Source organism: Esox lucius, chromosome 17, assembly GCF_011004845.1.
Source record: "Esox lucius isolate fEsoLuc1 chromosome 17, fEsoLuc1.pri, whole genome shotgun sequence".
NCBI classification, from domain to species: Eukaryota; Metazoa; Chordata; class Actinopteri; order Esociformes; family Esocidae; genus Esox; species Esox lucius.
The window spans coordinates 5972323-5988151 of record NC_047585.1 but is presented as its reverse complement, the minus strand read 5'-3'; the positions used below and the strand labels follow the sequence as shown (position 1 = coordinate 5988151).

The 15829-nt window shown below is 40.1% G+C and overlaps 1 protein-coding gene across 4 annotated transcripts in view; it reads left to right on the top strand.

Annotated features, from left to right (window-relative positions):
• Positions 1-494: 494 nt before the first annotated feature.
• Positions 495-15829, top strand: part of kif5ab (kinesin family member 5A, b) — a 123313-nt gene continuing 107978 nt past the window's right edge. For all 4 annotated transcript variants that reach the window (XM_029114194.2, XM_029114192.2, XM_029114191.2 and 1 more), the window contains exon 1: positions 495-991. In XM_029114194.2, coding sequence (XP_028970027.2) covers positions 863-991 — 129 coding nt within the window. In that variant the 5' untranslated portion in view covers positions 495-862. The remainder of the gene's footprint in view (positions 992-15829) is intronic.

Below are 15829 nucleotides of genomic sequence, written 5' to 3'. Positions count from 1 at the left end.
GGGCAGGTTATTAGGTAGGCTAAATTATACCACCGAATTTGGTTAATAAATCATCGCTCTGCCGTCAGTGGTGTAGATTGAAGTGATGAGAGTATGCCTTATGCCGGTGCTGCCCCTTTAACATTGGTTTATCCGTTCAGACCACGCCCCGTGCTTCTGCTACATTCAACAATAGATGGAAGTTGAGTGATTACCAGTTGTGGAATCGTAGATATCAGGTGCCTTTGTTCATGCGTTTATCTGGCCATTTCCTTAGGTGTTTTTAGTCAGAGTGCACCATGTGAAAACAATCGGATTTTATGGATTACAGGGGAATTTCTCATTAGAAATTACCCGAAAAAGGGCGGTTGGAGTTGATAATTCCATTTCGTATGCGGTAAATGCCAAACTTCCCGCTTACTTAAGAACGCACCATTAAATAATTGGGAGCTGCTGCTGATGCTAGCGCTCAGCAAGGCATGCTTTAAAATTCTCTTCCCTTGCATCTTTCTCACTACAACAGCTGACCGTCTTGAGCCGGAGCCGAGCTTATCGGAATACATTCAATTTAATACGGAGTGCATGGACAATTTATCGTAGGGTTTATTTAAGGAGATTAATTTCTTTGTGGGATTAAAGTTAGAACACTCCAAAATTTATATAAGCCTTTTTTTATTTTAATGGAAATTGGTATTAACCAATTTCCCAAGCAAAAAAAGCTACAAAAAAATCCCAATCCTGAAAAAGGCTCGGTTTGATCATTGGAAAAAATATTTTCTACATCGTAGGTTTAATTAAATAGTGAAGGATAAAGTTACTTATAGTGTTCCAAAAAAATATCCTTTCTGTATAGGCGCATCTCGCATTCGATTCCTTTCTCACAATGGCCGATGCTAGCGCAGAATGTAACATCAAGGTGCTATGTCGCTTCCGTCCACTGAATCAGTCAGAAATTATCCGTGGAGACAAATTCATCCCCTCGTTCCAAGGAGATGACACGGTGATTATCGGGGTAAGTTACTTCTGATCATTCTTGGACAGATTTGTTGCCAATTCATTTTAGGTATGACTGATGATAATGCATCATCCGAAAAGGTGATGCAGGGGTAATCGTTTGCAGTGTCTTTATGACCCATCATACAAACATCATCACCAAACATCATCACTCAGTCAACTCAGGACACCTCATCCCTGAAGTTCAGACTTGTCATTGCGCCAATAAGAATCAGTACCGTACACATACTGATTGTCACCACCCTGTTCAAAAGAAATGCCAAATGCATGATTTAAATCCGTTAGAGGTGATTTGTAATAAACCACACACCTCAGTTCGTTTAATTAGGTAGTTATAATTTTGAATCAGCCAACAAGGCTTAATCTATTGAGTATTGACAAAAAGCACCTTACATTACCCACAAGACATGGATTTGTCATCTCAATTGAGACAGATTGTTGGTCTTTAGAGTGCTGATTAATGATAACATCCTATGGGCTTGACATTTTCCAGAACTGCATTCTAAGTTACACCATATTCTCTATAATAGTGCATCACCTTTTACCAGAGCCCCATGGGTCCTATGAAAAGTAGTGCAATACAAGAGAAGACTCTGGCATTTGGGACAAGACCCAGGTCATAGATTCATTATTGACTGAATGATCACCTTGTCAATGCATTCACTGGCTGGAGGTTTAATTAATGTGGCCTGGATAGATTGGATAGCTATGTATGGGTATGTCCTATCTTGTTAATAACATAGCTAGCTTTATGAGTTTCCGAAACGGAGTGAGCGCATGACCTTCTGAGTTATCTTTTGTGTCTTGTGTATACAGACATTGTCTTAATTTGAGCCAGAGTTCTGCAACAGGAAAATAACCTTGCAATCACAGGAAATGTAAATTGTTATGTGGATTATAATACATAGCCATTTGAATTTGAAGTTTAGTGTGACTTTGGAAAATGGAAATTACAAACTAAAGCTGTTTGAGGTTTGTGACAAAATGTGAAACCTGGTTTGTGGATGTGTGTATATGTGCTTGTACTTCAAAACGACAGGGCCAGGACAGAGACAGTGGCGAACAATAGAAGAGAATGTTTTTATTGAAAGAGTGGGACGGATTTTAACACATACTAAAGCAGTACTGGAGGCCACGCAAAGCCTTTCAAACACTGCTTGTTTGCCTTTCTTATTCTGGATGAAAATGCAAGAAGATAAAATTAAGATACAGAATTGGTAGTCATATGTCAGCCATGGTTTAGTCTTTCTAAAGGTGATAATTCACATTCTGGACCAGTGTCTTGGCAGTGGGTGTGGCTCGTATTTAAATGAGGGAGTAAGTGATGTGATAGGGGAGAGAGAATGCCGTTTTATTTATTGCTGGGAGTGGAACATAATGTGTCCAAGCTATATGAAAAGTGAAACAATTGAATACATTTGTTTCCACCTTCATTTCATAATCAACCAGCTAGGCATCTGTGAAAAGATTATGCTACTCTATATTCAAATGAAAAACAGAAAGCTTGAAAGAGGACATTTTGATCATCATGCAAACAGTAGAATCTACATTAAATGGAAAATAAGAAGAACAACAACATTATAATAATGAACGCTATTCTAATTACAGTCAGGCTTATATGATAATGACATATTATTGTCCTGGGAGCGATTGTGATCAGACGCTGTGAAATTACAATTAGAAACATTTTGTCCATATGTACACAACGATTATTTCTCAATCAGTCTCATCCATTTACAACTGAGAAAAGAGAGCACTAGATAATGAGGGACAGTGACAGAGAGGCTGGGGACACAGAAAAAGAGGTAGCAGGAGGAAAAAGAGGTAGCGGGAGGAAAAAGAGGGAAAGAAAGGGGGGGGGGGCAATATGTTCCAACAGAGATCATATCCTGAAAAATGGCATTCTAATACCATTCCAAATGAATTCCATGTGCCACACACACACACACTAACTAACAGAACCAGAGACAGAGGATAGCAAGATATTGAGGAGAGAGATCGAGAGATCGAGAGATCGAGGAGAGAGAGGAGCAATAGAGAGAGGAGTGATTGAGAGAGACAGAGATGGGGAAATTATGAAACTGATAAATAGCATATATCACCTGACTGTGACAATGGGATTTGGTTAATTAGCTGAAGAGTCATTTGACCTATGCTTCACCATGTCTTTATCAGGACACAACAGCAGGGGTAGATTCAATGATACTTTGGGACTCTGCAGCTGTTCCTATGACATGAATAACCCCTCTGTTCTCGTCTCCGCCTGGGGGACAGGGAAGCAGACAGAGGGTGTACGCGGACCCACTCCTCTGTGTGTCTGCAGGTTGATGTTAACAATTTGTACCCCCCCCACACACACATACACACACACATACACAAGACTGGAGCACATACATATATACATTTGATCCCATTTCTGCAGGTAAAATAGAAATGCAATTTCCTCATTTGGAAAAAGCTACTATACCCCTATTTTTACCATCACATAAAATGGCTTCCATAAAGATTAGTTTGGTCTTAACCACTTGGGTGTGTAGTGAAGCATCATGTCAAGATCGAAAGATCTATCCGTTAAATAAATATTATTGATGCCCATGAGTCTGAGAGGAGTTACAAATCCACTTCCAAGCAATTTGAAGTACATCATTCCACTGTCTGACAGATCACCTAGAAATTGAGAAAATTCCAGACCACTGGCAATCTACATAGGACAGGTCGTCTCACCAAATTAAGCCCAAGAGCGGACTGAAAGATGCCCATAGAAGTCTGTAAGAACCCCATGGTAACATCAAGGGATCCACAAGCCTCTATAGACACAATCAATGTCAAAGTTCATAAATCAACTCTTGGAAAAAGACTGCGCAAACCTGGCCTAAAAGGGAGGTCAGGAAGGAACAAGCCTCTGCACTAAAATAAACCCCCATCAAATCATGACTGACGTTTGCCAGACAACACCTGGGTAAAGACCAAAACTGCTGGAACAATGTGCTCTGGACAGATGAGCTAAAGGTGGAGTGGTTTAGCCGCAATGCCAAGCACCATATTTGAAAATGAAAGACTTTGAACAGAAGAACCTCCTACCAACTATAAGGCATGGAGTCACTAGAATGGAGGTTTGGGGCTGCTTGGCTACCTCAGGGCCTTCACTGAGTCAACCGTTAATTACAAAATGTACCAGAGAATTCTTGAGGAGAATGTGAGGACATCTGTCAAAAAGCTGAAGCTGAACAGAACATACATCTTGCACCATGACTGTGATCCAAAAAACACGCATGCAAAGCTACAATAGAATGTGTCAAAATGAAGAAATGTAGGGTTATGGAATGTCTAAGTCAAAGCCCAGATCACAATCCTAATGAAATGCTCTGGGGAGTCTTGAAGCAGGCACGCATGAAAGACATGACACAATTGAAGCAGTACTGTAAAGAAGAGTGGGCAAAAAAATTAAGAGACTGATAGACGATAAAAAAACGGCTACATTAAGTTATTTCAGCCAACAGGGCAACACCATACGTATACTTCTTTTATCTCAGGTTATGATGTTATCAAATACACTTCTATACATTTTTTTTGAATGAATTATTTGGAAGTGTAATCTTTCAGTGTCATTTGTTAAATTATATGACCTGGATGTACACCTACCTGACAATGATGTACACATTCCAGGGAGTGAACTTCCTTCCTTTTTCATATGACTGTACATGCACACAGTTTCACACACACAGAAAGATGTAAGCACACCCTCACACTGACACACAAAACAACATACTGTATGCTATGCTGTTAAAATTGGTGTTTGTACCATGTAACACACACACAATCAAAGCAGACAGTCATTTTCACTAACATCAAGGTCAGTGCGACACAGCTGTTTCTGTAGTAATTGGTAATAATGTTCTGCTATCCAACTATTAGTCTGCTACTAGCCACACACACAAACATACACACTAATTGTATCTCATAATCTTATTATGAAATACAGAGGGTAATAATAATATGCATCATATTATTATGAATACTACTAGTACAATTACTAATGATAATAGCTTAATTTATTTGTTACTTGCTTTTCATTATACAGAAATAATTACAAAGTCCCCAGAAACATGATTTTGTTTTACATTTACACAAGCAAAGCAACACATATACATAACCATATCGTAAACAACAATTAAAGTCAAGGAGGAAGGGTAGGCCAGCTGATAAAGATGTGTCTTAAGGCCTGCTTTAAAAACCCCTACAGCCATGAACAGCCCTGAGGTACTAAAAGCAAGGTGAGGAAAAGGCATGGCCCCCTATTTGTTGAAGATGGGTCCTTGGTTTATTAAGAGGTTTGGTGTGACTTGACCATAGGGGGCATGAAGGTTTGAGAGGAAGGGTAGATCAGATATACAGTAGGTGGGCTTTGATACCATTTGGGGCTTAAGACTATGAGGATAATAATTAAGTAAAATCTTTGCTAGACAGAAAGCCTCTGGAGGTCAGCAAAGATGGTGGTGGTGTAGGCAGCATTGTTTTAAATCAACTGTAATATCTGAATTGAGTTTGAAGGCAGGCAGGCAGAAAACGTAAGTACTGACAAGCCTTTCTGCATCAGAGGTGGTGGGAGCCTTTTAGGCGAGAGATATTATTCAGATGTTTCAGGACATGGCTAATGTGGGTGCTAATGTAAACCTGTGTCATTAGTAGGAAACTCACCAATCTCTTCCAGGACTTCAGACAGAAATAGGAATGGTCCTGTAGTTGAAAGGAGGTCTGGGTCAAGGGATGAATTGAGGCTGATGGCAGCCATCTTGAATTGTGACGGCATCGGCCCAGTGTCGAGGAACTTGTGGAATAGGGTTGCTAGGGCAACTGGCTACAGGTGATACCAGAGCAAAGTCACTTGACGAGCAGTACTGATTTTATACTTGAAAATCTCAAAAAAGCAAATTTGTTGGTAGTTGCAATGTGTGTGGAAGAGGTCTGAAACAACTTGGTCATTATTAATCCAGAACGTCTGCTTGTAGTATTTTTAAATAACAAGCTTGGTGGTCTTTTAAGGCCATTAGGTGGACAGTTATGGCTGATTTACATTTCCACAGCATTTGAATGTACACTACAGTAGCATGCAGGATTGTCGAGGGAAAATGTAGCAATATGCATGCCCACTGCACAGAAACTTAACACAGTCCCGACACAATCTGTCTCCACACTTGCAAACCTCTAAGGATGCAAGGGGTTTGTGTGTTTTGATCTAAACATATAGAAATTATGAATATGTTATAAGGATCTAAAAAAGAAAAGGTTATTCAATAAAAATGCACATGAGAAACACTAAAAACTATCCGAATTGATTAAGATTGCAGAGAAATCGATGTAGGCCGTTATAAGACACCATGACAAACCATAGAGGATGAATCACGCCTCCTGCCTCAGCGTGATGAAGAAGTCTGTTTTGGAGATTTAAAGAGAATGGGTGTTTTATTGTTCTTGGCTGATTACACCTACATAATCTCTCACAATTGGAGGTGGAAAAGAATATGTCTGCTGGCACGCATTTTGAATGTAACAGAATTAAATTCCCCTTCAGTGAAATAAGTACTCTTATATTATTAAGGTTTTGTTTAATGGTTCGGAACAAAAGTAAATAGGCTGAATTTAATATTATATATTAAATTCAGCCTATACACAATGCTTAAAAAAAAGTAAGACATATACACACTGCTAAAAAAAAGTAAGACACATATACACACTGCTCAGAAAAATTAAGGAATATAACACATCCGGTCTCGATGAACAAAATATATTAAATTATTAAATTAAATTGACTGTACATTGTGTAATTCGGTGAGAACAAAATGACATGGCAAAACTACGGTCAATGTAAACCAAAATCACCAACCGATTGTGCCTGTATGCACAATCGGAAAATAACACCCGCCAAGTGCCAAATGCGGTTACAGTAGGCTTTGTTTGGTGAGTAATATCAGAAGGCTTTCCGCGACACTGGCGGGTAAATGTTTTTACCCATTGTTTCCCTCGTATTGTAATCACAACGGCGATGCGCTAAATTGTGATGCGCCGCACCAAATAGAAAAACAGAAAGCTTTTATGACATACGATTTTTTAGACCAAGTTTAGCCCAGTTTACTATAGCACGAGCATCATAGCAGGGCAACAACCCGCACCCGACGATCGGAGTATCAAGCTAGCGAGTGACGTCAGAGAAAAGAAACAGGCTGCGTCTGTGAACGCGCACGTTTGTGTTGAACTGTCAGTAAGTGGCTGTCACATTGATATAAAGAGGGAAACATCATCTGAGCGACAAACCAAGGTAAGAAGTTAACTAGCTAACTGTGACAACTCCATAGCTACAATTTATTAGCGTCTTGCAGGCAATATTAGAAATTCAGCGGCAACAACAAGACCTCCGGTTTTCGTCGAGCTGGTACCATGTAGTAGGAAAGCGCCATTAAAGACTTCCGATGTTCGTGTTTTGCATTCAAAATAAAAGTCTGCGATAGGTATTGTGTACATTTTCGAAATAAAAATTACGTGTGGTAAAATATAAACTTAAACATATTACTATTTAAATGATTCATTATCTATGGCAAATAATATTATAAGGTGGAATAAATTGAGAAATGGTTAGAGCTTAAGCATGCTAATGTAGAGAAACCTTTCTAATATAAAAAAAAACGGATATTTGATGTTGTTAATTTGCTTTTGCTCATTAGCTTTGGAGAGGGATAGTGTTATTAATCTGCGAGGTGATTCATGAACTGTTTTAGAGAATGGTTAATTGAAGGGGTTATTACATAGTACATAGGTTATTATTATGGATGGATGTTAAGAAAGTGTTGTCAAACATTTTTAAGAATGTTGAAAAGGAAGAGAGACTGGTGTAAAGGGATGACATTATTGCAATACATAAAAACATGTTTGTTGCATCACATAGAAAAAAAGTGTGGGAAAAAAAAGTGTGGAGATAAAGGATTTTCAAGAGGCTGGAATGATGCTGGGGCTGTGGTGACGAGTTGCTCTGTGTGTGGCCAGTATGCTTAAGGTAAAAGCAGAAACAACTAATTTGTCACCGGAAATAAAAAGTTTGTATTCAGCATAATCCCCTATTATTTCAATGAAATGTACTGAAAGTAATGTATATGTGACTAAAAAAACAATTTATAATTTTGGCCGGTAAAAATTATGCTTGGCTGGTGGATTTTTTCGTGTACCAGTCCCCTTGGCAGGTGAGCCAAAAAGTTAATTTTGGACACTGGATTCAGGTCTGGGGAACTTGAGGGCCAGTCAATGGCATCAATGCCTTCGTCATCCAGGAACTGCCTACACACTCTGGCCACATGAGGCTGGGCATTGTCCTGCACCAGGAGGAACCCAGGGCCCACTGCACCAGTGTAGGGCCTGAAGATGAGTCTGTGGATTACATCCCGGTACCTAACAGCAGTCAGGGTACCGTTAGCTAGCACGCAGAGATCTGTGTAACCCTTCAAGGATATGTCTCCCCAGACCATCACTGACCCACCGCCAAACCGGTCATGCTGAATGATGCTGCAAGCAGCATAACGTTCACCATGGTGTCTCCAGACTCTTTCATGTCTGTCAGATGTGCTCAGTGTGAACCTGCTCTCATCTGTGAAGAGAACGGGACACCAATGACGGACCTGCCAATTCTGGTGCTATCTGGCGGATGCCAATCGAACTGCACAGGTCCCACTAGAGAACATCAAGCCCTCATGCCACCCTTCTTGACTCTGTTTCTAACAGTTTGGTCAGAAACATGCACACCAGTAGCCCGCTCGAGGTCCTTCTGTAGGGCTCTGGCAGTGCTTCTCCTCTTCCTCCTCGCACAAAGGAGCAGATACCAATCCTGTTGCTGGGTTGATGCCCTTCTATGGCCCTGTCCAGCTCTCCTTGTGTAATGGCTCTTCTCCTGGTATCTCCTCCATGATCTTGAGACTACTGGGAGACACAGCAAACCTTGCGATGGCATGTATGGATGTGTCATCTTGGAGGAGCTGGACTACCTGTGCAACCTGAATGGGCTGCAGGTACCGCCTCATGCTACCAGTAGTGACAAGGACAATAGCAAAATGCGAAACTAGAGATTAATCAATCAGGAAGGGTAAGGAGAAAGCAACTGTCTGTGGCCACCACCTGTAAACCATTCATTTTTTGTGTTTCTCTTGCTGTTGCCTCTCCAGGTCATCTGTTGTCATTTTCATTTGCACCAAAACAGGTGACATTGATTCAAAATTGCTTATGCTTCCTAACTGTTTTCTTAAAAGTTTAATTGACTTGGTGTTATACTGTGATGATTATGTGTTCCCTTAATTTTTTTGAGCAGTGTATTAAGACCACTCTCAGGTGAACTGCATAATGTGGATAATCTCTTAACAAGGGCAAATGTCAAGGTTTGGGTAGATTAGATGGTAAGGGAACAATCAGTTCTCATAGTCTATGTGATGGATGCAGGAGAAATGGGCAGGAGTAAAGACCTGAGTGACTTTGACAAGGACCAAATTGTTATGACCAGATGACTGGGTCAGAACATCTCTGAAACGGCAAGGCTTGTGGATTGCTCCCAGTCAGCAGTGATGAGGACCTACCGACAGTGGTCTGAGGAGGGACAAAATACAAACCGGTGGACAGGATTTTGGTGCCCAAGGCTCATCGATGCGCAAGGGCAATAAAGGCTATCCCGTCTGGTCTGAACGGACAGTAAGCCTACTGAGACACAATTCACAGAAAATGTTAATGATGGTTATGGGAAGAATGTGTCACAACACACAGTGCATCACACCTTGCTGGGTATGGGGCTGTGTAGTGCAGACCGGTCAGAGTGTCCATGATGACCCCTGTGACCAACGTCTAATGCGCCTATAATGGGCACGTGCGTGTCGGAACTGGACCTTGGAGCAGTGGAAGAAAGTTGCCTGGTCCGATGAGTTGTTTTCTTTTACGTCTCGTAGATGGCTGTGTACATGTGCACCAGTTGCCTGGTGAAGTGATGGCACCAGGATGCACTGTGGGAAGATGACAAGCCAGTGGAAGTAGTGTAATGCTCTGGGCAATGTTCTGCTGGGAAACCCTGGGTCCAGGCATTCATGTGGACATTAATTTGACACGTTCCACCTACCTAAACAATGTTGCAGACCAGGTAAACCCCTTTATGTCAATAGTATTCCCTTTCAGCAGGATAATGCGCCCTGCTACACTGCACACATTGTTCTGGAATGGTTTGAGCAATATGATAAAGAGTTTGAGGTGTTGCCCTGGCTTCCAAATTCCCCAGATCTCAATCCGATTGAGCATCTGTGGGATGAGCTGGGACAACAAGTCTGATCCATCTCATAATTTAATGGAGTTTGAGGGATCTGGTGCTAATGTCTTGGTGCCAGATACCACAAAATACATTCAGGGGTCTTATATAGTCCATGCCTCGGCGGGTCAGTGCAGTTTTGGTGGCACGCAGAGGACCAACAGCATTTTTGGCAGGTGGTAAAGTTTTGGCTCATCAGTGTGTACTGTACAGTGAGACTGGGTATATTGATTTTTACTGAAAAGGTTATACTAAATTAGGTTGGATTAATAGATATTTACTGTAAAGACTGGATACATTACACTGGATTAATAGATATTTACTGTAAAGACTGGATATGGTACATAAAGTGCTGTATAGTACTGATACAGTATACAGTATGTCATTGCTTTACCCCACTGTTTGTCAGTAATGATTAGTCCGTTTCAGGGTTCATTTACAATGCTGTGTCCTGTCACCCATGCCTCTCCTGAAGAATGAGATGAGTCAATTAATCAGACACTATCAGCTACACACGCAGATAAACACACAGACGAACACAGACACACACAACTTATTAATGTGCTGGCTTGTTGTTAGTGTTCAACCGAAGTCTAACAACTGCACAAGTGGTGCCTTGAGATTATCATGGCCTCACGATACAGTGGGAGTGAGTGTTTTGATTCAGTGTCATGTGTTGAGTAGTTGTTTGAATTGCTTTGGTTTGAATTGGTTGACTATTTCTGTTGCTGTTCTAGCAGTCAATAAATCCGCCTAGCCATGTTATGACCCTGCAACAGACATACTTCACACAGGCTATACTCCAATGCCTGATGGGGTATGAAGACAAGTGGCATCCACACAAAATTGCAAACCTTGCAAGTAAATTGCTGGAGTGTTTTTCAGTTCAATTCGCTGGTGGCTCAATCATTGACCCTAAGTGGGAAGCTTAGTGTTATTTTTTACTTAACTTCTTTTATTTAACTTATCGCTTCTATATTTTATTTTACTTCTCTATTTTATTTTACTTTGTAAGCCCCCCCCCCCCCCCATTCTGTTATGTTCAGTTAAAGGCTCATCTCAAGAACACCACAGCAGGTTTGGGAGAGTTGAAGATTAGGATGTGTCATCCAATGGACAGCCCGCTAAGTCATTCTGATACTACTAGTACGATATGTCCCTGGCCAACAACCCTGACTGAGCTTGCAGATGCTCAACCTACCACAAGGATTCAATAGAGTGCAATGAGACAGGGCAGTCCTGTCCGACATCCACTCCATCAGCCCAGGACATTGCAGAGCCAATTTGAACCTCCCTATTCAAGACCCAATGAACTGTTGGTATACTGCAATCAGGGAACAAATGAATGGCCACCATGATACAATTGTAGTTGTATCATGAAACAATCTTTATTTAACGATTTTTATGTACATTTTTTCTTAAATTTTTCTGTCTGTTTCTCCTACAGAAGAGTAATGAAATAAATTCACATGCAAATTAGTTTTTCTAGTTCAGTTTACTTTATTCCCCAATACATGCCGATCTTACATGCAGATCTTATTTCAGTTCAAATGTACTATTTTAACATGGTTTCATTGTTATGTTTAAGCAGCTATATTGCTGGCAACTGAGGCTTTTGCATGATTAGTATACCACATTTACCTATTAACATTTATGATATACACTCACCTAAAGGATTATTAGGAACACCATATTAATACTGTGTTTGACCCCCTTTCGCCTTCAGAACTGCCTTAATTCTACGTGGCATTCATTCAACAAGGTGCTGAAAGCATTCTTTAGAAATATTGGCCCATATTGATAGGATACCATCTTGCAGTTGATGGAGATTTGTGGGATGCACATCCAGGACACGAAGCTCCTGTTCCACCACATCCCAAAGATGCTCTATTGGGTTGAGATCTGGTGTCTGTGGGGGCCATTTCAGTACAGTGAAGTCATTGTCATGTTCAAGAAACCAATTTGAAATGATTCGAGCTTTGTGACATGGTGCATTATCCTTCTGGAAGTAGCCATCAGAGGATGGGTACATGGTGGTCATAAAGGGATGGACATGGTCAGAAACAATGCTCAGGTAGGCCGTGGCATTTAAACAATGCCCAATTGGCACTAAGGGGCCTAAAGTGTACCAAGAAAACATCCCCCACACCATTACACCACCACCACCAGCCTGCACAGTGGTAACAAGGCATGATGGATCCATGTTCTCATTCTGTTTACGCCAAATTCTGACTCTACCATCTGAATGTCTCAACAGAAATCGAGACTCATCAGACCAGGCAACATTCTTCCAGTCTTCAACTGTCCAATTTTGGTGCAAATTGTAGCCTCTTTTTTCTATTTGTAGTGGAGATGAGTGGTACCCGGTGGGGTCTTCTGCTGTTGTAGCCCATCCGCTTCAAGGTTGTGCGTGTTGTGGCTTCACAAATGCTTTGCTGCATACCTCGGTTGTAACGAGTGGTTATTTCAGTCAAAGTTGCTCTTCTATCAGCTTGAATCAGTTGGCTTATTCTCCTCTGACCTCTAGCATCAACAAGGTATTTTCGCCCACAGGACTGCCGCATACTGGATGTTTTTCCCTTTTCACACCATTCTTTGTAAACCCTAGAAATGGTTGTGTGTGAAAATCCCAGTAACTGAGCAGATTGTGAAATACTCAGACCGGCCCGTCTGGCACCAACAACCATGTCACGCTCAAAATTGCTTAAATCACTTTTCTTTCCCATTCTGACATTCAGTTTGGAGTTCAGGAGATTGTCTTGACCAGGACCACACCCCTAAATGCATTGAAGCAACTGCCATGTGATTGGTTGATTAGATAATTGCATTAATGAGAAACTGAACAGGTGTTCCTAATAATCCTTTAGGTGAGTGTAAGTCTACTACGCAATAGGAACAATGTTTATTTCTCAGTGCTTTGTTGTGAAGGATGTACTCACTACAGCTCAATTTATAGGATGCACCACATCAAGATCTTATTAGGCTCTTGATGTGCTTGGCTGATTATTTCTGTGTATTTGTATTCCGGCAGCTACACGGCACTCGGGCTACGGATGTATTGTGTTCACTACCATACCTTCCATTAATACCTGAGAGCTCTTCAATGCTTTTCATAGTGCATAACTATCTCAAGGCTGCTGCAGGTACTGCAATCTGGTAGGCAATACCTCTGGATTCCATTACCTTTGTTTTGGATACCATTTTTAGGCAGATGCTTTTGTGAGTGGAATGAAAACATAACCATTATAGAAGAACTAATGTTATGAGAGACAATGAAACAAATCTCATGTGCAATGGCATGTACTGGCTGGGACTCCTCATTTTGTGTTCCTCATTCGTGCAGGTACCATTCTCTGTCTAGACTGAGACTAATGTTGCTGCTGACTTCGAGCCACTTGACTGAAATACATGTGGGCCTATTTAATGAGAAATGATTCACCATTCATCAACTAACCTAGCACTTCAGTTCATAATTCTAGTGGTTCCAAGATGGCTATCCCTGCATGCATTTCTTTTTTCTCATTGTCATTAAGCAGGTACAAGGAACTTTGGCTGGTGATATACTACATATTATTTCTGCAGTTAGCCTATTACCTGACCAGTACCCAAAATATTTATTTATCCTTACCAGAGCCCCTGTCCCAGCTGAATAGATCTAACCCTGTAGCTTGATGTTGCTGCATCTATGCTTAATAGTTGTTTCTGTTTACTTTGGGTGATATATACATGGCATATATGTTTTGGAATTAAGCCCCCAAACAATTATTGTCGCCCCTAAAAATTTGTACAAACAAAACAAGACAGTTAATAAACACAAGAAAAAGTATTGCTGTAAACACTAGTGTTATTCCCTCAGTGACCTCATGTTTTTAGTAGGTATTGGGCCTGGCAAGGTCTGCGCCCTCCCTTAGGTGTACTAAACAAATGCAGTGCACCTGTTTTCAAAGCATACATGTATATATCAATGAAAAATCTATCAGATCAGATCATGCCTGACGTACCACTCTGGAGGATTTACGTACATCAGATACCTTTACCCAGGGACCTACCGACCATGCAAGGCCTTTCAACACATCAAAACATGTAGCTTTTTAAAAGTTTTATACTTTTGTCAGTGCACAGAAAACAAAAAAGTAAATCTGTCAGAATGATCACCGAAATAAAACTCAATTTTGGTCAAGAAAAAACTAAAATCAGTTACGGTAAAAAAGAAAACGTAACTGATTTTTAAATTAACCTGAGTGGTTAGGAACTCTTAAGTGGTTAGCCGTGACTTCCTGTTTCACAGGTGTATAAATATAAGGTACCACACAGACTAATTTCCTATAGTCATCCATCACTATGGGAAACATCTGGGAATACAGTAATGATGTGTGACGAAAGGTTTTTGAGCTGCTGAAATCAGGAAACGGCTATAAGAAAGTAGATCAATGATTGAACATATAATTTCCTCTTTGAGGACAATCATTAAGAAGTTTAACACTAGAACCGCCAAATGCCTATGTCAACTGCCATTTGAATTTGTAATTAAAATAAAACTGCCATTTTGAGCTACACCCTCCTCCTTCCATGACTTTTCCTACATAGGTGTATATTACATTGTTCCGTTATCAGAATTCTAAACTCAGAAACAAAAACTGTTTAGAGACCATTTACCAGATTTGTTTTACAGTTTTCTGGCTTGATCGGCCAACAGCCCATGGCACTTAGTGTTGGTACCCTGATAGCCGCTAAAGGTACCCAGGCGCCAATCCCTCACTGAATGAATTTCATCAATGAATGAATGCACGATACTTCAAGATGAATGATAGAGCCTTGGTTGGATTTGAATGAACTTACAAATGAAATATAAGATTTCCATGAACATTCAACAATATAATTACACTATTATTGAAACATAATACAAACGATATAGGCTTCTTGACAATTCAACATATGTATCACACGTTACCGTTTTTCAACAGGAGATTCAGCTTCTTGTGTAGGCTAATTCTTCGAATATAAATCTAAAATGTAAATCTATATAATTATTCACAAAACGAAATACCAATGATATTCTTTACCAATCACCAATTACTAATTCAACAAAGGTGTTGCACGTTACTGTTTTTATAAGGAGAGAAAGAGAAACAGAATCGTACACACATCATATCATCTCTCTTAGAATTTTCTCTGCTTATTTTACTGAAGATTTTACAACTGTATTACTGCTAAATAATTATTAAAGAAATGAAATACCAACAATATTCTTGACTATTCAACAAATTAACAAATTAAATAAATAATATAATTCTGTGTAGTCTTTATTTAGTCCTTTTTTTCATATGATAAGACCTAGATCTGTGTGAGGCGCCATTCGCATTGCCTATTCATTTGGAGAAATTTACCTTTTTTTAAAAAAAAACCTCTCAGTTTGTCGATAATAATTCATGTCACCTATAGACTGGCTGTGTAATTCTTATTTTGTACATTTGTAGGGCCTAATAAACAAATGAAAATACTATAGTTTTCATA